General features: G+C 36.3%; 1 protein-coding gene across 10 annotated transcripts in view; it reads left to right on the plus strand.

Annotated features, from left to right (window-relative positions):
- The window catches only part of myof.1.L (myoferlin, gene 1 L homeolog), a 102,666-nt gene that overhangs the window by 41,641 nt on the left and 37,332 nt on the right, over positions 1-23,693 (plus strand). For 4 of the 10 annotated variants that reach the window (XM_018225305.2, XM_018225310.2, XM_018225308.2 and 1 more), the window contains exons 7-23: positions 1,015-1,143; positions 2,481-2,543; positions 2,892-2,942; positions 3,340-3,370; positions 3,498-3,613; positions 4,051-4,177; positions 5,069-5,172; positions 5,920-5,988; positions 6,079-6,122; positions 7,655-7,737; positions 10,420-10,470; positions 16,258-16,379; positions 18,020-18,133; positions 19,337-19,514; positions 21,374-21,498; positions 21,988-22,094; positions 22,610-22,802. In XM_018225305.2, coding sequence (XP_018080794.1) covers positions 1,015-1,143; positions 2,481-2,543; positions 2,892-2,942; positions 3,340-3,370; positions 3,498-3,613; positions 4,051-4,177; positions 5,069-5,172; positions 5,920-5,988; positions 6,079-6,122; positions 7,655-7,737; positions 10,420-10,470; positions 16,258-16,379; positions 18,020-18,133; positions 19,337-19,514; positions 21,374-21,498; positions 21,988-22,094; positions 22,610-22,802 — 1,707 coding nt within the window. The remainder of the gene's footprint in view (positions 1-1,014; positions 1,144-2,480; positions 2,544-2,891; positions 2,943-3,339; positions 3,371-3,497; positions 3,614-4,050; positions 4,178-5,068; positions 5,173-5,919; positions 5,989-6,078; positions 6,123-7,654; positions 7,738-10,419; positions 10,471-16,257; positions 16,380-18,019; positions 18,134-19,336; positions 19,515-21,373; positions 21,499-21,987; positions 22,095-22,609; positions 22,803-23,693) is intronic. The other 6 variants (XM_018225306.2, XM_018225312.2, XM_018225309.2 and 3 more) reach the window with 4 other exon arrangements.

Raw genomic sequence — 23,693 nt, forward strand, 5'->3', positions numbered from 1 at the left:
TTAGTGCACTCTTATTCTTATGTAAACAAGAGATTTCTTGATTTCAGCAGATGAAAATCTGCAAAGATAAGTCTTGACAGGGAACAGAATGAAAGCTCCACTGGGTTGTTGATTTTCAGAAAAAACAAAGAACTTTGATTTTGTAAGACCCCAATTAAACTAGAAGTCTGTTTTTTTACATTTATTAAAATTTTTTTATACATGCACAAAATACTATGATAAAGAAGAATGGAAGCCATAAACATTGGTGTTGCTGAACAAAGATAAAAAAGTTCTTTGAGATACCTGAGTGGAGTGGAAGTAGAACAATCTGCTAAATTAGGGTGTTCATGAATGGCTACAAACAGCAGGATTTCTAAACAAATATGTGCCCTAAAGGGGTATTATACAGAGGTATAAAATTGGTATATTGACCTACTGAGAAGGTAACTTGTATAAAGATTAGGATGGTTCAGTGCCATTTCTGCCAAATTCAAAAACTTGGCACTTTAGCATGGCAAAAAGTCATCCTGGTAACTTCAAGAGACAACTGGATAAACAATTGAACTTGATGTGTGTGTGTGTATATAGTGAATAAAGTACCCCCTCTTGTAAAATATAAGGATATTATAAGTTACCGAGGAGTTTCATGACCATATAAAAACACGAGGCCGAAGGCCGAGTGTTTTTATACAGGTCATGGAACTCCGAGGTAACTTATAATATCCTCATATTTTACAACTGGGGGTACTTTATTAATTATAATACAAAAATTTTAGTGAGTCATGTGACAGAAATTACATCACTACTCACCGTTTATAACTGATGACATCACTACTCACCGTTTATAAGGATATAATTTACAAGATATTCATGGCTTTTGTGTATTATATATATCTATATATATCTAAATGTATTTTACAATGTACATTTTTTACTTTAAATTATACACTTTATAATTTATAACCTAACACATTCTGTCTTTTCATGTGATTTGTGTTATGCTGAACCTGTTTATTTTTTTTAACCTCAAAGATACGTATTCGAGTCATTGAAGGACGCCAGCTACCTGGTAACAACATCAAACCCGTTGTGAAAGTTAGTGTAGGAGGTCAGACACATCGCACCAGAATCAAGAGAGGAAATAATCCCTATTTTGATGAGGTAAGGGATCTCTCGCAAACTGACTAGGGCATAGGTGGACAATAATCGCTGTTTAAGGCCCCCATACATGGGCCGATAAAAGCTGCCGACAGACCAAGTCGGCAGCTTATTGGCCCGTGTGTGGGGCCATCCAACGAGCTTGCCCGAAAGTTGGCCAGATCTCGATTGGGCAGGTTAAAAAATCCCGGCGGATTGCTGGAGAATCTGTGCGTTTATGCGGTCCCACAATCCGACCGCCCGTATCGGATGCATTATATTCCGATCGTGGGCCCTAGAACAAGCCAATATCGCCCACTTCAATGTGGGCATATCGGGGAGAGATCCGCTCGTTTGGTGACATCGCCAAAGGAGTGGATCTCTATGTCTAAGTTGTCTTAAGTTGCATCTTAACAGTACAGTAACCAGATCTGCAGGACTAAAGCCGATAAAGCACAATAAGTGACATTTCTGAGATTAAAATGATGCAACCCATTAGCTTTCTTAATTGTAGTAGTCAATGGCCACTCCATTGTAACAGAAACCGCATAATTTCCATATATGTTGGTAGCGGAAACCTGCAGATTGCAATAATCAAATTCCAAAGTGAGCCATTGTCTGAAAGCAAGATTGAGTGAGATATTGGGATGGAGTTTATCTACATTTATTGTCATAAATACACCCAAGACCCTATCTTAAAGGTAAATTAGGGTGATATTTGGGATTAGAATCCATTTGATGTCCTAGATATTCATCAAACTATAGCTGAATTTCTAAAACACTCAATGTCTTCCTTTGTTTGTAATCTTGTTATGAGCTAATGGGGGTCCTGACCAAAAGTTGGACTTTTAAGGAGGCTTGAAATGAAAGTCCAACAACCACTGCCTTAAGGTCTCTTAAATCTTTTTAGGATAACTTCCAAAAAATAAATTTTTAGTAGAAGAAATACTTAGAGTTCAAATGTATCAATATTATATCAGTAATACTTAGCTTATTACTCTATTCCTGTGATCCCCAACCAGTAGCTCGTGAGCAACATGTTGCTCTCCAACCCCTTGGATGTTGCTCCCAGTGGCCTCAAAGCAGGTGATAATTTTTGAATTCCAGGCTTGGAGGCAAGTTTTGGTTGTATAAAAACCAGATGTACTGCCAAACAGAGCCTCAATGTAGGTTGACGGTTCACAAAGGGGCTACCAAATGGCCAATCACAGCACTTTTTTGGCACCCCAAGAAAATTTTTCATGCTTGTGTTGCTACCCAACTCCTTTTTTCTTTTGAATGTTGCTCACAGGTTGGGGATCCCTGTTCTATTCCTTATTGGCAAGTTTTTTGATGGTTATTTTCTTCTCCCCAACAAACAGATCTTCTTTTATAATGTTAACATGACACCTCTAGAACTGCTAGATGAATCCGTAATTATTCGGGTAAGTAACAAACAAACAAAATAAGAAAAGAAACCCTATGTTTATCACGTGTGTCCCGGTAATGGTAATAAAATGCATTCAGTTATAGAGAAAAGTCTGTAGGGGAAACAATTACCAGCTCAGGACACGATACTTCTAATAACTGCTTGCTGCTAATTATATTTGGGATATCTATTGGTTTGTTTGGGATTTGTAACTTGTGGTTAGATGTCACTTTTGAGAATTTGCTCTATGCATGTTTGCTGAAAAAGTTCTCAAGATATATGAACAGGCTATTGAATGTAAATGTCTTTCTATAGATGTAAATGATACATATATATTTCAATATTATCTTTTTTCTACCTCTAGTTGTTCAATTCTGGATCAATTCGAGCTGACAGTTTAGTTGGGGAGTTCAAGGTAAATGTGAGACAAGTATTTTAGTGTTGTATGAACTTCAGCCATTCCACACATTTAATGCAGCTATTTGTCCTAGTGTTATTACTTCAAATAAATATGAGAGAAGAAATGTACTTCATAGAGGTAGTGTAAAAAAAAAACTATTTCAAGGACAAGCTTTTGAATCTAGAAAGAAAGGGTTGCATATGTTCATTTCTCTGACCATTCTTTAATGTCCCATTCAAGTGGTTCAGTATGTTTTTTTTTTTCTTATAACCATAAATAAGATTTTATATATATATATATATATATATATATATATATATATATATATATATATATATTAATAATGATGATGATAATAATGCATTAGGACTATTTAATCATGGTAACTAACTTTTTCTTTTTGTCTTATCAGCTTGATGTTGGATTTATATATGATGAGCCAGGTAAGCTCTCTCTATTTGGCTTTAAATCTTATACATTATTCTAAAATTTAGCAAATTTTAGCAAATTCACTATCTGAGGCCAAAAAGTTATCAAATTCACTATCTTGCTCCAACTCCCATGTTGCAGGCCATGCAGTTATGAGGAAGTGGGTTCTTCTCAATGATCCGGACGACTCTAGTTCCGGTGCAAAGGGATATCTGAAAGTCAGCATCTTTGTAGTTGGGACAGGAGATGAGCCACCTGTGAGTATATTGTTGTAGAATTTGACAATATTTTACAGTTTTTGTACATTTTAAAACTTGTTGAAAACAAGAATATTCAAAATTTTTAAAAAGAGGTGCAAATCATACTACAGATATGCTATAGATTTGTTGCTAGATTTCTTACGTACATAGGAAGACCCTCTCCTACAAGACATTGGTAATCCATGACCAAGTAGACCTGAAACACTTATGATTCAATAGATGGGCACCAGGAACCATTAGATCTGACCGTTAAGATTCAGAATAAATGTTTGTGTGCAAATTTAGAATGTATTCTATGAATCCCTGATAACTGTATACTGTGTCTCTAATGGAAATGGAAACACAGAGAAACTAACTTTATGATTTACATATCTCCTTCATGAAACGTGCCTATTTTATAAAGATTGGCCTAATGTTACATATACTGTCTGCAGACTGAAAAACGAGACCGAGAAATGGAAGATGATGATGTTGAAAGTAATCTTTTATTGCCTGCTGGAGTGGCACTACGATGGGTGACTTTTTTTCTCAAAATTTACAGAGCTGAAGATATTCCCCAGAGTAAGTTTATCTTTCCTTCAAAAAATTAGCAATGTCCCCCCCCCCCCAAAAAGTTGGCTTTTTAAAATGAGGGGTTTATTTTATTTAATTGGTGTTTGGAAAATAAATTTGTATTGCAGTACTATATATATCTAGGTCAAAATATAAAAATAAATATCAGTGGTTATATTACCTAAATCTGTTAAACCAGATATATAATAATTTCAGGCTAAACTTTGAACATCATTTTCAGAATAAATGCATGACGTTTGCATTGAGAAGGGTATCTAAATTAAAATGCAAAAGGTTAAATGTTCATGGCAGACTTGTTTTATATGTCCAGGAACTGTAACCTTTTGTTTTTAGATAATTTTTAGTAACAGCTAGCGAAGGGCGAATTCATTCTCCAGGTGCGCATTCGCGGCAAATTCCGGCGATTAACTAAACCGTTTATTTTGGATGCAGGCGCCGTTTTGAGATTTTTTTTCCTGCCGTTTAGCGAATTTCGCGGGAAATTCACAAATTTTTTAGCGAAGCAAAACACCCCAAATTCGCCCATCACTAGTAGCTGCCTAAATGGAGAGAGTCACAAAGCCTAACACTTTTAAAACAGTTCTAATGAAGTAGGAAGGTTTGTTAAATACTTTTCTATATTTGAAATATATAGCAAAATACAAAATTAGCGTCTTTAAAAAATTCTTCATGGTGAGAGCATTTTAAATTAAAAGACATTATTAAAAAAAAAAGTCCAATTACATTTGAGCATTTTCATGACTATTTCAATTAAAACTGTTTTGGAGCATTAATATCTCCAGTTGTAATCCCTTGTTAGCTTGTAACGAATGTGTATTCTTTTAGTGCATATAATTGGAATTACTGTATTATAGTAATATTTGACATTCCTCTGTACAGTGGACGATGCTTTTGCACAAACGGTTAAAGAGATATTTGGAGCAGATTCAGACAAGAAGAATTTAGTTGATCCATTTGTGGAAGTGTGTTTTGCTGGTAAAAAGGTAAGGACTCCTTCCTATCTAACTAGTTATTTCCTATTATGGTTTTGATTTAACAAAAAAAATCAATGCCTACCTACGTCCTAGAACAGAAGTGAAGGCCCATGGGCCATATGTTGCTGTTCAAGAAATTTTGAAGAATCATGATTTTATAATATCCTGGCCCCAAAATGTTATAGTGGAAAATGGGCCCACTGCATGGGAAGTATTGGACAGCATGGTCTTGGAACAAGCTGTTATTACCCTTAAAACTGATCATTATGTCTCCACTGTCAACATTTGGTTTCTCCTCCCCTTGCTTCCTACTCTACTGCCCTTTCCTAAGTTCTTATCTGATCAATAAACCTTTCTGTCTACTTCTTGCTCTTATACTCTAGATTAGTTATGTGTGGGTACACCCACAGGAGCCATGGATTTATAGGCAGGTTTGGGTCATAAAAGATATGCATTGTCTCAGGTTTGAATAGGTCTAGATGACTCCTATGCCTTGTAGCCTTTCTTCTGTGGCCCCATCTGCTTTGGTAACATCGGTGATGGAGTGCCACCCCTTTTGGGCTCAGGCCATTAACCCTTTAGGCACAACATCACTTCACAACAGTTCGTCATATAACTTTTAGGAACTGGGAGAAAAAATGTCTGATTTTGCTGACTCATTTTAATTGTACATCATTCAACACTATCATCATGTTTAGTGATTTAAGGTTTGCTAGTGTGTATCCTCCTCAAATGTGTTTTTAATTCATTTTACAGGTGTGCACCAACAGAATTGAGAAAAATGCCAATCCTGAGTGGAATCAAGCTGTCAATCTTCAGATAAAGGTTAGAACCATGCAAAACTGTCTCCATGCTGTAACAATGTATAATTATTGTACAATCTTAATCCTAAAATGCCGTATCTTTTCCTTGCAGTTTCCTTCAATGTGTGAGAATATAAAGCTAACAGTTTTTGATTGGTAAGTTCATTCTTTAAAGATTATTAATGTAAAAATATTTTTTTAATATCAATTGAGAATATCCAGTTGTTCTATTGAAATATAAAAGTATCATATGCTATGAGCTGTTGTGGTGGGGGGGGAAGCAAAGGGTGTAATGGAAAAACAGCTGCAACATTTGCTCCAGGTATAGTTTCAAACAGCAAGCCCCTTGTAGTGTGCTGACAAAGCGCAGGCCTGGAAATTCTCTGTTTGGTTGCTATAGGTTACTAGACTGTGTCAGACTGGGATGCCAGGGGCCCACAAGAAAACCTTAGACGGTGGGCCCACTTACCAAACTATTATTTCTCCTCTCTTCAGTCAACCTCTTTATTCTCCTAGTCTTTTACATCTACTGACTATACTTTATTCCTCCATTATTAAGCCTCTTTTTTACCATAAAGAAATAGGGAATGACCATAAAATAGAAGCAAGAGGGAGCACTGACACCTGGGCCCACCGGGAGTTTTCCTGGTATCCTGGTGGGCCAGTCCAACACTGTTACTAGACCTGGAACAAGCTACATTTTTTAAAGGGGTTGCTCACCTTTGAGTTAACTTAAGCATGATGTAGGGAGAACATTTGCAATTGGTTTTCATTTTTTTATTATTTATATATGGTTTTTGCGTTGTTTAGCTTTTTATTCAGCAGCTCTCCAGTTTGCTGTGTCAGCAATCTGGTTGCTATGGTCCAAATTACCCTAGCAACCATGCATTGATTTTAATGAGAATATGGAATATTAATAGGGGAGTGTCAGAAAAGAAAGATGAGTAATAAAAAGTAGCAATAACAATAAATGTGTAGCTTTAGAGAGGATTTATTTTTAGAGGGGGTCGGTGATCCCCTTTTGAAAGCTTAAAAGAGTATGGAGAAGGAAGCAAATAATTCATAAACTATAAAAAACAAAATTAAATAACGAAGACCAATTGAAAAGTTGCTTAGAATCGGCCATTCTATAACATACTAAAAGTTGACCTGAAGGTGAAATACCCCTTTAAGGAAGAAAAGTCATTCGTGGAATAAAACTCTTATCGAGTCATTTTATTTAAAATTATGACAGTTCAAGCAGCTTTTCAAAGGACATGGTGCCCCCCAAACCTATTTGAAAAAGTGGCCCCCTTTTCTGCCTCCCTAACCATATCAAGTGCCTCCTCTATTATCATAGTTATACTGTTGCACTACTGGAAGCTCTGTCTGCAAGAAAGAAAGATATATCCATTAAATCACTGTACATTCCTATATTACGGTTATTCAGATGTCCATAGACATGTGCTCTGTTCTGATACATTTTATTTTTCTTGGTCTGTTCATTTACATTCTCTCTACAACATAAAACTATTCTGTTAAGAAATACATCCAAAAAATTTCTTTAGTGGTGTTTTTTTTTTTTTTTTACCTATGACCATATAGTCAATCAATCCCACCAGCACTGTATACAGACACATGCAAGTTTTTTTTTTTTTGTTCATTAGTATTGCTGTGATTTCATTCTAACACAAGTGTATTATATTCAGGGACAGACTTACTAAAAATGATGCAGTAGGAACAACATGTCTAAGTCTGTCGAAGATTGCAGCTTCTGGAGGGGAAATGGAAGGTAGGTTAAACAATCAATGTAACATAATTAAACTCAGATTTCATGATCTGCATACGATTTATGATGACTACTGAAGAGAACATGACATGGGTTCTCTCAATGCTTAAAACTTAATTAATAATCAACTGAAAATCTGCAGCATCATGGTGGGGGGCAGCGCATTTTTTTGTATGAATGACTGCTGTGCTAGGGAACAATGTTGTGATTTGTAGTTTTTAAAAACAATGATTCTTCACTTACATAGTACCATAGTAAGTAAGGTTGAATAAAAGACACACGTCCATCAAATTCAACCTTTTTTTTTTATCTGCCTTACTGCCAGTTGATCCAGAGGAAGGCAAAAAAACCCATCTGAAGCCTCTCCAATTTGCTTCAGAGGAGGAAAAAATTCCTTCCTGACTCCAAAATGGCAATCTGACTAATCCCTGGATCAACTTGTACTATGAGTTATCTTCCATAACCCTGTATTCCCTCACTTGCTAAAAAGCCATCCAACCCCTTCTTAAAGCTATCTAATGTATCAGCCTGTACCACTGATTCAGGGAGAGAATTCCACATGTTCACAGCTCTCACTGTAAAAAAAAAAACCCCTTCCGAATATTTCGGCGGAACCTCTTTTCTTCTAATCGGAATCGGGGGGACCTCATGTCAGCTGGTAAGACCTACTGGTAAATAAAGCATTAGAGAGATTATTATATGATCCCCTTATATATTTATACATAGTTATCATATCTCCCCTTAAACGCCTCTTCTCCAGTGTGAACATCCCCAATTTGGCCAATCTTTCCTCATAGCTAAGATTTTCCATACCTTTTACCAGCTTAGTTGCCCTTCATATAATAAAAAGAGACACTACAGCTTAACATGAAATCCGTTTTTAGTCTCTTTTTTTTTTTTTTTTTTTTTAGATTCTTTTCACCTGGGGCAACTGATAAATCAAGTACAGGTATGGGAAACCTGTTATCCAGAAAACTCAGAATTATGGAAAGACCATCTCCCATAGACTACATTGTAATCAAATATTCCAAATTTTTCAAAAGGACTTCCTTTTTCTCTGTAATAATAAAACAGTACTTGATCCCAACTAAGATATAATTAATCCTTATTGGAAGCAAAACCAGCCTATTGGGTTTATTTAATGCTTAAATAATTCTCTAGTAGACTGAAGGTATGAAGATTCAAATTACGGAAAGAGCCCTTATCTGGACAACACCAGGTCCCGAGCATTCTGGATAACAGGTCCCATACCTGTAAACATTCAAGACTTAGGGGCAGATTTATCAAAGATCAAATTTCGAAGTGGAATATACTTCGAAATTCGACCATCGAATGGCTACGCTTCGACTTCGAATATCGAAGTCAAAGTTTTTTACCAAATTTGACCGTTTTGCAGTCGTAGTAAAATCGTTCGATCGAACAATGAAATCATTCGAATCGAATTCGAGGTAAATTTAAAGTCGTAGTATCCTATTCGATGGTCGAAGTATCCAAAATATTACTTCGAGTTTTTTTACTTCGAAAATTCCCTCGAATTCACTTCGACCCTTGATAAATCTGCCCCTTGCTGTTTACCTTTTCCATCATATACTGATCTTTTCATGGTATTTTCTGTATTGTACAAATCTCTTAATAATGTTGGCTCTTAAATATTTAGTAGTAGCAGCAATATTTAAAAAAAAATAAATAAAAAAAAAACGGTTACCAGGCATCATAAAAGGTTTGAGGTTTGTTTTGGACATGCTGGAAATTTTAAAAAAAAAAACTAAACTATTTCTTCAAGGTAAGAAAAAAAAAACCAAGGCAAGATAAAGGTAAAGTTAGTTGTTACTGCACATCTGTACATTGTACACTGAATTTTTATATTCTGAAAGAATAGCTTTTATTTGTCAAAACACAATAAAACCATTGGCGGATTATGTAATAAAAGGCACTAAGTTTGCCCAGGAGCAGTAACCCATTGCAACCAATCAGCGGGTAGCATTTACTGATCACCTGTTTCAATGCAAACCTCTTATTGGTTGCTATGGGTTTCTGCTTTGAGGCAAACTTAGTGCCTTTATTAGATATGGGGGGTAGTGTGTCACCTTAGGGTTATATAGTTATAGGCTACATTCAGCAGTGTAGAAATTCTGCTCTGCATTTAGCGGGAGAAGGGTTCTACATATCATTTTTAAATATTGGCTCCTTGGTAACTTGTTGAGTCAAAATAGTGCAACAGCTGTTCATTATTATTTTAGGTTATTTTTTATTATTTAAGGTTATTTTATATGAATTCAGAGACTTGTAGACAGAGCATGGCCTTTGGTTACATAACTTAATATGAGATGTATGTTAATACTATGAAAACTAAAATACTCGTCTACTCTATTACATGCTTATGGTTTGTAAATTACAGAATGTCTTTGAATTTTTAATTTCCATTCATATTTAATTCAGCTTTTCACAGAAGTGATGAACACAATACAGGTATATCATCCCGAGGAACCGCACTGCACAGAACAGTTCTTGATATTATATCGCTTCTACTCAATAAATCTCAGGGGCTGTAAATATGTAGCACATATGGCACTACATAAATGATGAAATGATACATTGAAATTGCTTTACTTGAATTTGAGATGCATGATATGATTTAATGCTGTATAAGATGTAATGTTTGTTTGTTCTCTTTTTATGATATAGAATATGACTCCACGGGAACTGGGTCTTCATCACTGGAAGGTCTATATGTTGGTGTGTCATGATTTTAATGTCCACTGTCCAAACTGTTTAATAGCGCTTTTCCCACCCAGTATATGTTTAAAGATCTCCTTGTTATGTTTTGGCTAAAATGAAATGGCTCAGTCATCAAGATATGTCTGATCTAAGCCAAGGGAGCTTTCTCAACTTGCACAGTGAGGAGTCCAATACTCCAGCACTGCTTAACTCTAAGGGGGTTATTTATTAAAACTCGTATATAATCTTTTTATTAAACCAAGCTCGACCAAACGCCACAGTTTTAGGCCCTGGACACACATGCGCAGCGACCGCCGGGTAGATATGCTAGCGGTTTAAGATTAGGCAATGGCACAATAACGCTAGCATATAATCGTGGTCAGCACCAAGGGGCAGACCGCACCAAAACCGCTTGCTAAATCCACATGTGTGTCCGTAGTCTTAGCTTATTTATCAAATAACCAGCTTGAAAAAGTAGGGTCAGGAAAAGCCTCGACAAAGTTGAGCAAAAATCTGAATCGCTCAATTTTTTCGAATTTGACACCTGAATCCAGGGGCGTATTTATATTAAGGCCTTTGCCTAGGGTGGCAGGTTTTGGGGGGGCAGCCCTTGAGTGCTTATAAATCCGGTGAAAGAGCTGTGGGGGGTAGGGGGCCGGGCTGGTTGCCGAAAGTGACATTACGCATGCATGTCACATGACGTCACTTCCGCAACGTCCATGCGTGTGACGTCACGTATGTCACATGACGCCACTTCCGTAACGTCCATGCGTGTGATGTCACGTGCATTGCGTAGGGGACATGTTTCGGTACGGTGCCTAGGGCAGCATCTAAATACAGTCCTACCTGAATCACTAATTTGGAGTTATCGCCTGAAACCCCCAAATTTTTCGGATTATTGGAAGAAACCCAGAGCAGATCACAATATCTTCAAATTGTAAAAGGGACATCTACCATTGACTTCTACATGAGCTCAGCAGGTTTGAGACGGTGGATTTTTGGATTCGGATTTTTAGGGTATGATGAATTTTTCCATGAAAAATTTGAGTTTTTTTCCTAAAAACCTGGACCAGAAAAAAATTGAGGTTTAATAAATAACCCCCTAAGTGTTGAACTGCAACGCAAACATTCCTCTAATTACAGATGTTTGCGATGGTAGTTAAATAAAAAATATTTGAGGCTTAAGCTTGACCTTAAAAAGTATTAGAAATCTAGACAAAACTTAAAAAAACAAGGAAAACAATAAACAGGCAATTTTGCCCAAACTGAACAGTTTTGACTCTGGAAGCAGCATGTTGTGCCTGAACCGCATGGCTATTCTTGTTACTGCTGAGCATTGTGTTACCTATTGTATGTGCCCGAATCATTGTGGCGACAAACAGTGTCTGTGTTTAGCCTTGGGATTTTTATAATTAAATTGTATTTGATTAAAATTCTATTAATTAAATTGTTTGATATATTTTGATTTTATTTTGACTTTATTATGACTGCATATCATTAGTGGATACTAAGACATTTCCTGTGATAAGATGCAATTTATGAGTATCACAAAAAATAATAGATTATAATAGATTATAAATTGTTTGTTGGGGCAGGTATAATTCTAGTTCTCTAGTTTCATCTGAAACTCCTGAAATTATATTTCAAATTATTTGCTATGCTCCTCTTTTTCAATTTGTGTGAAAAGTTGTCACCCAAGGATAAACCAGCCTCACATGTCTGTATAATGAAGCGGTGCACTTCTTGTCTGCTTTTCCAATGTTTCCAATCAAGTCCTTGTATGTCTGGAATCTTTTGTTTCCATCCTATAGTGCATGCTATAGTGTATGGACTGGTTAAACTGCAAATTAATTCCAAAGTATGTATTGACTAACTTTTTATCTTTCTGCATAAAGCCTTAAATAGGACTTTTAATGTAAGTGCCAGGGCATAAATGTGCTAATCTGCTATCCCTTCACAAAATGTAAATTACAAAAGGAATCTAGTATAATTTAAAAACATATGTCACAATTTCTGTAGCATGACAGAGCCAATATTGAACATTGTGTGTACACTGGCTATGCATGTTATTGCTCAGTCATGCGACAATGGGAAAAATACCACCACTTTCAAAAGCTGTCTTGAAGTTGCCCTTAACTGGTTTCATATGTTGATATGTTGGGCATGTATGCGTTTATGGCATAAGAAGCTTCTAAAGTTCACAGTCAGATCTGTCTGTGTGTGATCAGGATAGCTGAAGTTCTAACACACTTCCTAAACATTTACACACACACACACACTTTTTTTTTTTGTTGAGAATGTTGGCAGCAGCTCCTTCATATCATTCAACTAGGTCAGAAGTGTGTCCATGTCACATTCAAAGGGATAATACTGATATACATCTGTCGATGGCAGGAGTTAAAGCCACTCTATATACATAATAAAAATATTGTTTGATGCCGAGGTCTGCTTGGAATTTAATGCTATGGATGATGCAGCTAAAGGCAGAGCCATAATCCTTCCATTACCATTCCTTCTCAGAACATGGTGTGGGAAAGTAATGATCACTAGTGTAGAGAGTGCAACTGAAGTTTGTGTTGAAAAACTTTGTGGCCTCTACAAAAGGTTGTCAACTCCACATATTTGCAGAAAAGCTGTCGAGTGGTATTACAGGTATGGGACCTGTTATCCAGAAGGCTCAGGACCTAGGGGTTTCCGGATAACCGGTCTTTCCACAATTTGGATCTTCATACTTTAAACTCTAATTATTGCTCCCAATAAGGATTAATTACACAGAATCTTAGTTTGGATCAAATACAAGGTAATGTTTTATTATTATAGAGAAAAAGGAAATCCTTTTTAAAAATCTGGAATATTTGGATAAAATGGAGTCTATCGGAGATGGCCTTTCTGTAATTCGGAGCTTTCTGTATAATGGGTTGCCCATACCTGTGCAAAATGCAATACCACTGTACCAGGGCAAATATCATATATATATATATATATATATATATATATATATATACATATTTTTACTTTATGGGTGGGGGTAATCTGACCTCAAAAAATTATTTAAATCATGTAGTTGACCATTAAGTCCCCCAGAAATTAATAGAGAGTCTTTGATAACAATGTACCTATATTTCCTGTTTTCATATGTCAGCAGAGGTTTCTCATTAAAAAAATACCCCCCCCCCTGTTTTATATTAGTGTTATAAGATATAAAAGTTCATCTTATATAATATTTCTGTGAATATTAGCTCTTGACCATTTTAGAACATAAACAGCAACAAAAACACATACGGTAGATAAAATAGTGCTTTTAGGTCACTGGGGCTCATTTATTAAAGCAGCGCATAAGTGGACGCAAAAGATTGTCTGCGCCATCACGAGCATGATCACTAATATATTTGCGTGATATTGCGCATAACACAGAGCTTTTGCGATGGTTTTGTTTATGCGCATTGCGCAAAAGATTGGGCATTTATGTCGCAAACTATGCCATGGTTGTTAGGGGCGTGGCTGTGGGCGTGGCTACAATGCGCTTGCACTGCGGCCGTCGCAGATTTGCGTCTGTATATGTGCAAAACTGCACCCGGGCAACAGTACCACAATTTTTACGACTGCCTCTTCGTGGCGTAATAGTAACGCTCTTCAAAATGCGCATTCCTGCCCAGCTGCGCTAGTATATTCACATTTTTGTGTTTCATGTTGCTTAAAAGAGAATTTTATATATGTGTGCAGAGCCACACTGCTAAACTGGGTTCTGGCAAATACAATGGTGCTGCTGTTGGTGGGGATGTTTGTTAACTCAAAGTTAACTCAAAGATGAACAACCCCTGTAAAGTGCATATTAACCACGCCTTCCACCCAACATGTTTATATTGACCAAGGTTCCTTTAAGGGTATCAGGTAGGCTAAACACCTTTGCAACCAAACAAATATTAGCACAGAAACAAATGCAGATGCGTCTAAGTGAACGCAATATGCGCAATATGTGACGCAACTAATTAAAGCAGCGCATTCATACATGAGCACAACTAATCCTTACCTTTGCGGTATCTTCCTGTGCGCACAATTTATTATAAGCACTGCGACAGCTGATACGCAGTTTCACACGTCGCACCTGTCTGTGTCTACATTAGCGCACAAATCGCACTGTTAAGGTATCGTGCGCTACATTATTAAATACTCGCATGCGCTGGGCAAATGTCAGGCCACTGCGCTCTTTTTAGCGCTGCGTTAATAAATGAGCCCCACTGTCTTTTGTCTATTAACATTTCTAATGCTGCCACTTTATTGCAAAAACAATGCATTTATTCAAAGGAGTAGTTCACCTTTTACTGTGATGTAGAGAATGGTATTCTAGGGTTTGCATTTGGTCTTACCTTTTTGTATTTTTTTGGTTTTATTTGAATTTTTTTAAATCATTTTGTACTTCAGTTTGGAATTTTAATAAATATCTGGTCTAATTTTCCCTAGCAACCAGGAAGTGGTGTGTTAAGTCAGAATGAAAGAGAAATAGGAAAGAAAAAATGTACCACTGCTTCCTATTGAAAAGTAATAAAGAATCAGCTTTTTTTTTTTTTTTTACTAGGGTCAATGACCTTGAAAACTATATACCAGTTTAAATTGCAAGATGAAAATATGCAAATAAGAAAATGAAAAAAAAAATTCAAATACAAATAAAAAAAACAACTAAAAGCTGCCAAGAATAGGCTAATCTTTATCATAATAAAATGTAATTTAAAGGTGAACATCCCCTTCAAATGTACTAATAAACAAGAACTAATATCTGATATTATTCTAGCTTGTCATTATTTGAATAATTCTACAACTAAACCATTTTTTATCCAAACTCAAACTGGTTTATAACAAGTACAATGTAATTAACATGTGATATAAATGTGATTCTGCATAAGCCTTATGGCGCGGTAAAGTAATCCAATAAGGGTCGTCAAACAATTTTGTTAAAAAAATCCTATACGAGGCCGATTATACACATACTTGGGAACTTTTCACAATGCTGGTTCTGGAATCTCAAATGTATTTAAAGGTACAGTATGGTTGAGGGCACCATTTGTTAATACTTGCCCTTAATTCTATCCTGACCTCTATATATATATATATGTATATGTATATGTATATGTATATGTATATGTATATGTATATGTGTATGTGTATATATATATATATATATGTATATATATATGTGTGTGTATATGTGTGTGTATATGTATATATATATATATACACATATATATATATATACACATATATATATATACACATATATATATATACACATATATATATATACACATATATATATATATACACATATATATATACACATATATATATATACACACATATATATATACACACATATATATATACACATATATATATATATATAACAATTTTCCAGTTTGAGCACAGTGAATAAACGTACTACTGTAGTTCATCATGGACCCTGAGAGTTCCCACGTATGTTTATGCAAGATTTAATCACATTTAATTAAGCAGATAATCACTCAGCACTAGTAGTGATGGGCGAATCTGTCCCGTTTCGCCGAAATTTTTTCGAAACGCATTGAAGTCAATTGGCATCAAAATAATTTCGACACAAAACAATTTTTATACGTGTGACTATTTTGTCCAAATGCAGTAAAGTCAATGGGCGTCTGAATAATTTTGACTCGCGACGAATTTTGACGCAAATCAATGCCTGACGAATTTATTCGCCCATCACTATTCAGCAGTGATAATTCTAGTTATTTTTTGTGATCGCTAATGGAATCTTTTGCTATTCTTTCTAACCAGCATCCACAGAAAAGGAAGTAGGTTTTCTGCCAACCTTTGGACCTTGCTACTTAAATCTTTATGGAAGCCCAAGAGAGTATACAGGGTTTCCAGATCCCTATGATGACCTGAATTTAGGGAAGGTAAATTGTAATTTTGTCTTCTGACGTTGGCTTTACATGCTTTGTGACACTGGGGCTGTATATACCAATATTTATAGTACTTTTATTTGCCTGGTCACCACAGTGAAAATGGTTACCTTTAATGGATATTGGTTGTGACCTGGGAAATTGGGGAAGTTAAGTAATTTTCACTATTTACCTCTATGTCACTCATTACAAATTACTGGGGAGTAGGTGGGAGTTAACCCCTGAGCTCCTAACTCTGCTGCAAAGGCTGGCAGAGAAAGAGAGTTTTGGAAAAGCTTTTCTCAAGAATGGCTTATTTGTAGTTGACTATATGTATTTTGTGGTCACACCATCATTGCACCCCCGCCTAATGGTTTTAAAAAATAGTGGTGAGCACAACTTTCCCTTGTTTGTTATTTGTAAAATTCAGGAAAGCAGTTTCTTCATAATAAATCTTACGCCAGCTTTCACTCCCCCTTTGCAAAGAAAGCTAGTGGATTTGATCCCTCTCTTTTTGGGAGCTAGTTTCAGGGTTGCTGAAGTTTTTAACCCCACCTGTAGAAATGGATATGTTTCATGGCTGGCCAGCAAGGCCAACCTCCATGAATTTTAATGTGTGAAATAAAGCCACATTGAGTATACCACTGGCGGGGGGCTTATGGTGTCCACATCCAAGCTGTATTGGTCAACCGCCATGGGCTTCCTCCATCAGAGGTGCCCCTATTAGGGGAAAGATTGCTTATGTAGCATTTGGCTTTTAGTACATACAGTACATAGTACATACAGTACATCGTTTATATCTAAAAATCTTCATAGTCACAGATGTGACAGATGAGCCCTCACACTTTGGGTAATGGGTTCCAACTTGTTTTCTGGGAAGATCTTGATAGCAATGGGCTGATTTAAAGGAATTGTTCAGTGTAAAAATAAAAACTGGGAAAATAGACAGGCTGTGCAAAATAACAAATATTTCTAATATAGTTAGCCAAAAATGTAATGTATAAAGGCTGGAGTGATTTGATGTGTAACATGTCAGTCAGAACACTACTTCAGCTCTCTTGGTTTACACTGACTGGTTACCCTGGCTACCAGGCAGTAACCAATCAGAGACTTGAGGGGGGGCCACATGGGTCATTTCTGTTGCTTTTGAATCTGAGCTGAATGCTGAGGATCAATTACAAACTCACTGAACAGAAATGTACCATGTGGCCCCCCTTATAGTCGCTGACTAACTCAGAGTTATAGAGCTGAAAAGCAGGAAGTTGAATTCTGGCTGTTTTATTAGACATCTGTTCACTCCAGCCTTTATACATTACATTTTTGGCTAACTAACTATATTAGAAACATTTTTTATTTTGCACAGCCTATCTATTTACCCAGTTTTTATTTTCACACTGAACTATTCCTTTAAGACTGCTCATTGCTCAAGCCTTTTGGCTTGAGCAATTGTAAATGAACCCCCTTAATGATTGCTCATGCTGAAAGGCTTGAGCAGTCTTAACTCAGCCCCTAAGTGTTACCTTCTATATAATGGCTGCATACTAAGTGATATGTTGTTTTAGTTAGGACTTTAGATTACCAGTTAACGTAATGCTGATGTTAGAACACAATGCACTATTTGACATACCTCAGAATAACATGCTGCTTATCCCCAGGGTGAAGGTGTTGCTTATAGAGGACGTGTTTTGGTGGAACTCACTACTAAACTGGATAACTCCTCAACTAAAAAGATTGAAGACATTTCTAGTGATGACATCCTGGTTGTTGAGGTAATTGTTTTAACTTGATCGTTAAGAATGCAATGACATAACTACTGCATTGATAATATTGTGTGTATGCTGCACAACTGTCATCAGTGAGACTTGTGTGCTGTAGGAAGTGTTCATCCAGTCACTGGGAAAAGTCTAAGCTTCATATATGCAAAGCTGCTCCATGGCCAGAGCTTTAAAGTTGGCATTACAGTCTTTTTCGGTGCATCTTATAACTGTGAAACTCTCTTGGTTGTCAAAAGAGCCTGCCCAAAGAAAACCCTTCTAGCACCATTAACAATGAATTGGCTTGGCTAATTTAATTTTGCTCCTCATTGGATCAAAGTATTCTAAATAGGACCATACTGTAAAACTGAGGACTATCCTTTTTAAACAGATGGTATGGAATTCTTAAGAGAAAATCATGACATTTTCTCATAATCCTGAGTGTATATTTCAATTAAGCTTTTATTCTTGAGGTTAGACTGCTTCCCAGAGTGAGATGTCTCTGAATATATTGCAATGATAGGATAAAATGTCTATTGGTGTAACTATAAATACACAGCATACACAGACGCTAAATCTCATGTTTTGTACATGTCCACTTTTTCCCCTCAATATGTCTGAAGAATCATTGCATGCTTATTTAAAAGGGGGAGTATATTACCTTTTCAACGTGAGCTCAACAAATAGGGATGGAACTAAACTTTTTTGGCAATTGTTTTAATAAAGAAAAATATTTACTGCACAAAAAATGACAAACTAAAACAGCTTGTACTTTGCAACTTCATGTTCAGCATCCTGCTGATGCTGTTTGAGGAGGAGAATGTGGTAAAATAAAGTACTAGACCACAAATAAAACAATTGGTATAATCTGCCTTTTACTTAAAAGCTTGCAGCTCGACTTTTCATCACACCAGGGGTTTGTTTATACACATCTCCACTGAAACAAAGAAGGGGCATAGTTCAAAGGAAGACATTTTCAACAGAAGTCCTATCTAAAAGGTGGACAAAAGTGTACACAGATGCATACATTTTCTTAAACTAGCTCAGACAAATTCTAACAAAGACAAATTCTTCATGGAAGCAGCTTGACATAAATTCATTCATTTATTGAATGTTTAAAAAGAATTTCATGGAATCTTATTGATAGCTAATCTAGATGCAAAGGATGAACTGTTGCAAATGAATGTCAAAGAGTTTTTCAAATGTTCCCTCGTTTAGAAATATCAGCGCAGACGAAAGTACTGCTTGTGTGCAGTTTTCCATTCGGCCAGCATGATACAAGATGTCGGTGAAGCTATTCAGTTTGAAGTCAGCATTGGCAATTATGGCAACAAATTTGATAGCACTTGTAAGCCATTGGCATCTACAACCCAATACAGTCGTCCCATATTTGATGGTAAGTATAAGTGCAGCCTGCTACTTCTGTATATAAGGTCTTTTTTGGAACAGGCCAACCACCCAGTGTCAAAAAGTCCTCATATACTGAATTAGTAGGTTGAAATTTGTATAAATAGATTTACATAGAGTTTCTATATTAAATACAAATGGTAACTAACAAAACAATTATTAAAAAAGGAAGAAGCACATTCAAAAGCAATTATGCATTACAACTACATTACAACTGCCATATGTCAGATACTGTACCATTTGCTTTCATAACACAATAAATATATATATATATATATATATATATATATATATATATATATATATATATGTATCAATGTGAGTTGACACTTTCCCTGAGTAAAGTATTTTTGGTTAATGGTGTGCGCTCTGCCTGCATGTCCTGATGACGGCTTGAGTTTGTAAGTCGAAAAGTTGAAATAAATCTACCAGCTTTTTTTTCACTTATCAAGACCTATGTGCGGAAGTTTTTTTGCTTTATAGATATGAATTTTTGTCCAGCACCTAGGCATCACCATGGCTATCTGAGTGCACCTATCTAGTTATATGTCTATATTTAAATATATATATGTTCATAGAATGGGCGGCACTCCGCTTCTGAACATCACCCAGTTGCACAGTTAAGATCTGGTATAGTTTCAGGAAGAACCAGCAACACAGGGCTATTTATAATAGTGAAAAAAGTGTATTTGGTGAGGCATGCATAGCCAATGTAACAAGGCCTTGAGAAAGGCTATGCATGCCTTATCAAATACACTTTTTTATAAATACCCCTGTGTTGCTGTTTCTTCCTGAAACTATATATATATATATATATATATATATATATCTATCTCTCTCTCTATCTCTCTCTCTCTCTCTCTCTCTCTCTCTCTCTCTCTCTCTCTCTCTCTCTCTCTCTCTCTCTCTCTCTCTCTCTCTCTCTATCTCTATCTCTATCTCTATCTCTATATATATATATATATATATATATGTATGTATGTATGTATGTGTATATATATATATATATATATATATATGTATGTATATGTGTGTTTAGATTTGCCACTCACTGCTAGGGATGCATGGAATCCAGGATTCTGTCTTTTTCATCAAGATTGGGATTCGCTGAATCAAACAAAATCCAAATCCTTAAAATCATGTGACTTTTCATCACACCAGGAAATAAAACATTTTTTAACACACTGCTATTTTGCCCTTCCCTGCCCTAATTTGCATATGTAAATTAGGGTTCAGTTTGGTATTTGGCCGAATTTTTTGTTACAAAGGATTTACCCGAATCCCAAAATATTGGATTCAGCGCATCACTACTTACTACAACTTCATATGATATGGTACTTCTCCGAAAACTTCCTTTTAGGAGATTCCCCTACAGCAGTGATCCCCAACCAGTAGCTCATGAGTAGCATGTTGCTCACCAACCCCTTGAATGTTGCTCTCAGTGGCCTCAAAGCAGGTGCTTATTTTTGAATTCCTGGCTTGGAAGCAAGTTTAAATTGCATAAAAACTAAGTATAGTGTCAAGTAGAGCCTCTTGTAGGCTGCCAGTCCCCTACCCCAAGGGACTTTTTCATGCTTGTGTTGCTCACCAACTCTCTGTACATTTGAATGTGGCCCACAGATAAAAAAGGTTGGGGACCCCTGCCCTAGTGAGATTCACTAGGATTGATCCAATAAATGACCCTAAGATCTTGCAGTCAGTACTGCCAGATTATGCACTGTAGTCCACATCCAATTAGGGATATCACACAAATACTGAGGCATTATTGGGGATGGCGCTTTCACATTTTCTATACAAGCTACAGTATATTGTCTCAATTACTTGAGCAGTTTTGCTTTTCCATTATAGGCAACTTTTATTACTACCTACCATGGTCATTCACTAAACCTGTTGTAACATTAACTTCTTACTGGGAAGACATAAGTCATCGGCTGGACCTTGTAAATATTCTTCTAGCCATGTCAGATCGTCTGGTGAGTGCTTTATAGTTCATTGTCCTTATTTCTAATGTTTGTGCTGGTATGTTTGACACTAGTTTATAAAGTAAAGTACAAAGACTGCACTCATGCTTTTATCTATACTGTGATGGATGATAATGTGAATAGAATAATTGGGGGGGGACAGTTGCATATTCTGCAGTCTTATTGAATGCACTTGGAGAGTTGACAGACTGTCACTGTTCTGTGTGAATTTAGTACAATGCTTCTAATCCCCTGTTCTCCTGAGTGGCCACAGATGAACAGGGATTATTTGTCTGATATGGTCAAAACACTAATTTTCCAAGCTCTTTAAATCTGGAATAGGAACAACAGTCAATGGCCCCAATTATTCTACTCAATTGAAAACCTGACTGGACTAAAATTTTAGCAGAATTTTACATAGTTTTGGGCTTGAATGCTGACTGTATACATTAAGATGATTCCTGCATGATACTAACAGATGGATCAATACTTTATCTCCAGCAATCCAACATATCCACACTGAAATCAGCAATACAGGCCAAGCTTCCTGATGTACGTCTCGCAGAAATATGGATGAGGCTTATTGATCAACTTATTGAAGATACAATGTAAGTAGAATTCTTCTAAATAAATCTTGACTGGATCACAATGATATTTTAAGAGGGAACATCACCTCTAAAGGAGGAGGAAACTAACAGTTAATTTTAAAGGAGAAGGAAAGTTGTTTCACACTTGGGGGCTCCAAATTTTAGGCACCCCCAAGTGAATGTATTTACTTACCTAAAACCCTGGGCCGGTGCTCCTATAAGCAGAAAACTGCACCGGCTGGGGTTATTCCAGTGGGCACCACAGAGCGAACCTCTTTTGGCTTCTTCTTTCTTCAAATTTCCCGGGTCAGACGCATGCGCAGTAGAATGAAATAGCCAACTTTTTAGTTTAAAGTTCGCTTTTTACTGTAATGCGCATGCGCAGTCGCGAGAAACAAGAAGAAGCCGGAAGAGGATCGATTAGTGGTACTCACTGGAATAACCCCGGGCCGGTGAGATATTTTGCAAACTATGTAAATCAGCAGAGCTATCTCCAAAACTTCTGAATTATAACTTGTCTGTTTTTAATTTAAAAGGAGGCCAATGTCATCTTTGGAAGCAAAGGCCAATGTTACAGTGCTGGATAAGCAGCGTGAGAAGCTTCGGCAGACCTCCCTCAAAAACATACAAGAGGCAGCAATTAAAATGAGGGGGGAAGCAACAGATGTGAAAGCTACCCTGACAGAGATTGAGGACTGGTTGGACAGATTACAGCAGCTGTCTGAAGAGGTCCGAACTGAATACTTCCAAATAATCTATACTAAACTCGAAAAAAACTAATAGTTACATTGTCATTGAGTAATTTATCAATACTATGAATTATAGCATTCCTACTAATGAATACAGGGATTATTTAAGTCTTTGGGTGTTCAGATTTTATTAGCTCCAAGTTCAACAAAGCAGAATGACTGCATAAATACGTCCAGTTTAATTTCTGAGCAAATATAAATCTTAAAACTCACAAAAGCCCAAATCCCATTATTTGGAAAGCTACCAAATACAAACATGCTATTTCCTATAGAATATTTTTCTAGTAAACAAAATGTCCCAAGCACACTTACAAAATTCAAAGTATTTACTATGAAAAGACAAATGGAGAAATATCCAAAAGGAACTAAGTTGCGACAGAGAATGATGAGCGTCACAGAAATGCGAATGTGAGACAAGTGCTCTGCTTGCTGGGGCAGTGCTAAATCTTTGAAGCATCCTAGTATCCCTTTTTATTTAAATACATATGAAACTTGGGATTTAATTTTAAATATCTATAAAATATCTATAAAAAGGCTGGATTTCGATATATTTTTATTAGGTAAAAAGACAGTTGGTTAGGGATGCATCAGATTCACTATTTTTGGGATTTGGCCGTATCCTGAATCCTTAATGAAAGATTCGAATACTGAACTGAATCGGAACCCTAATTTGCATATGCAAATTAGGCTTATGTAGGACAAAAAGAGAATTGCGAACACAGTGTGTGGTTAAAAAAAAGTTTGACCATGTTTGAATGACAAAAAGTCAAGTGACTTTAAAGATTCAGTTTCGTTTTGGCCAGGCACTTGGATTTGGCTGAATTCTGAATCGAATCCTGGATTCAGTACATCCCTGGTTACTATATAGTAA

This window comes from Xenopus laevis, chromosome 7L (genome assembly GCF_017654675.1).
Source record: "Xenopus laevis strain J_2021 chromosome 7L, Xenopus_laevis_v10.1, whole genome shotgun sequence".
Classification (NCBI taxonomy): domain Eukaryota; kingdom Metazoa; phylum Chordata; class Amphibia; order Anura; family Pipidae; genus Xenopus; species Xenopus laevis.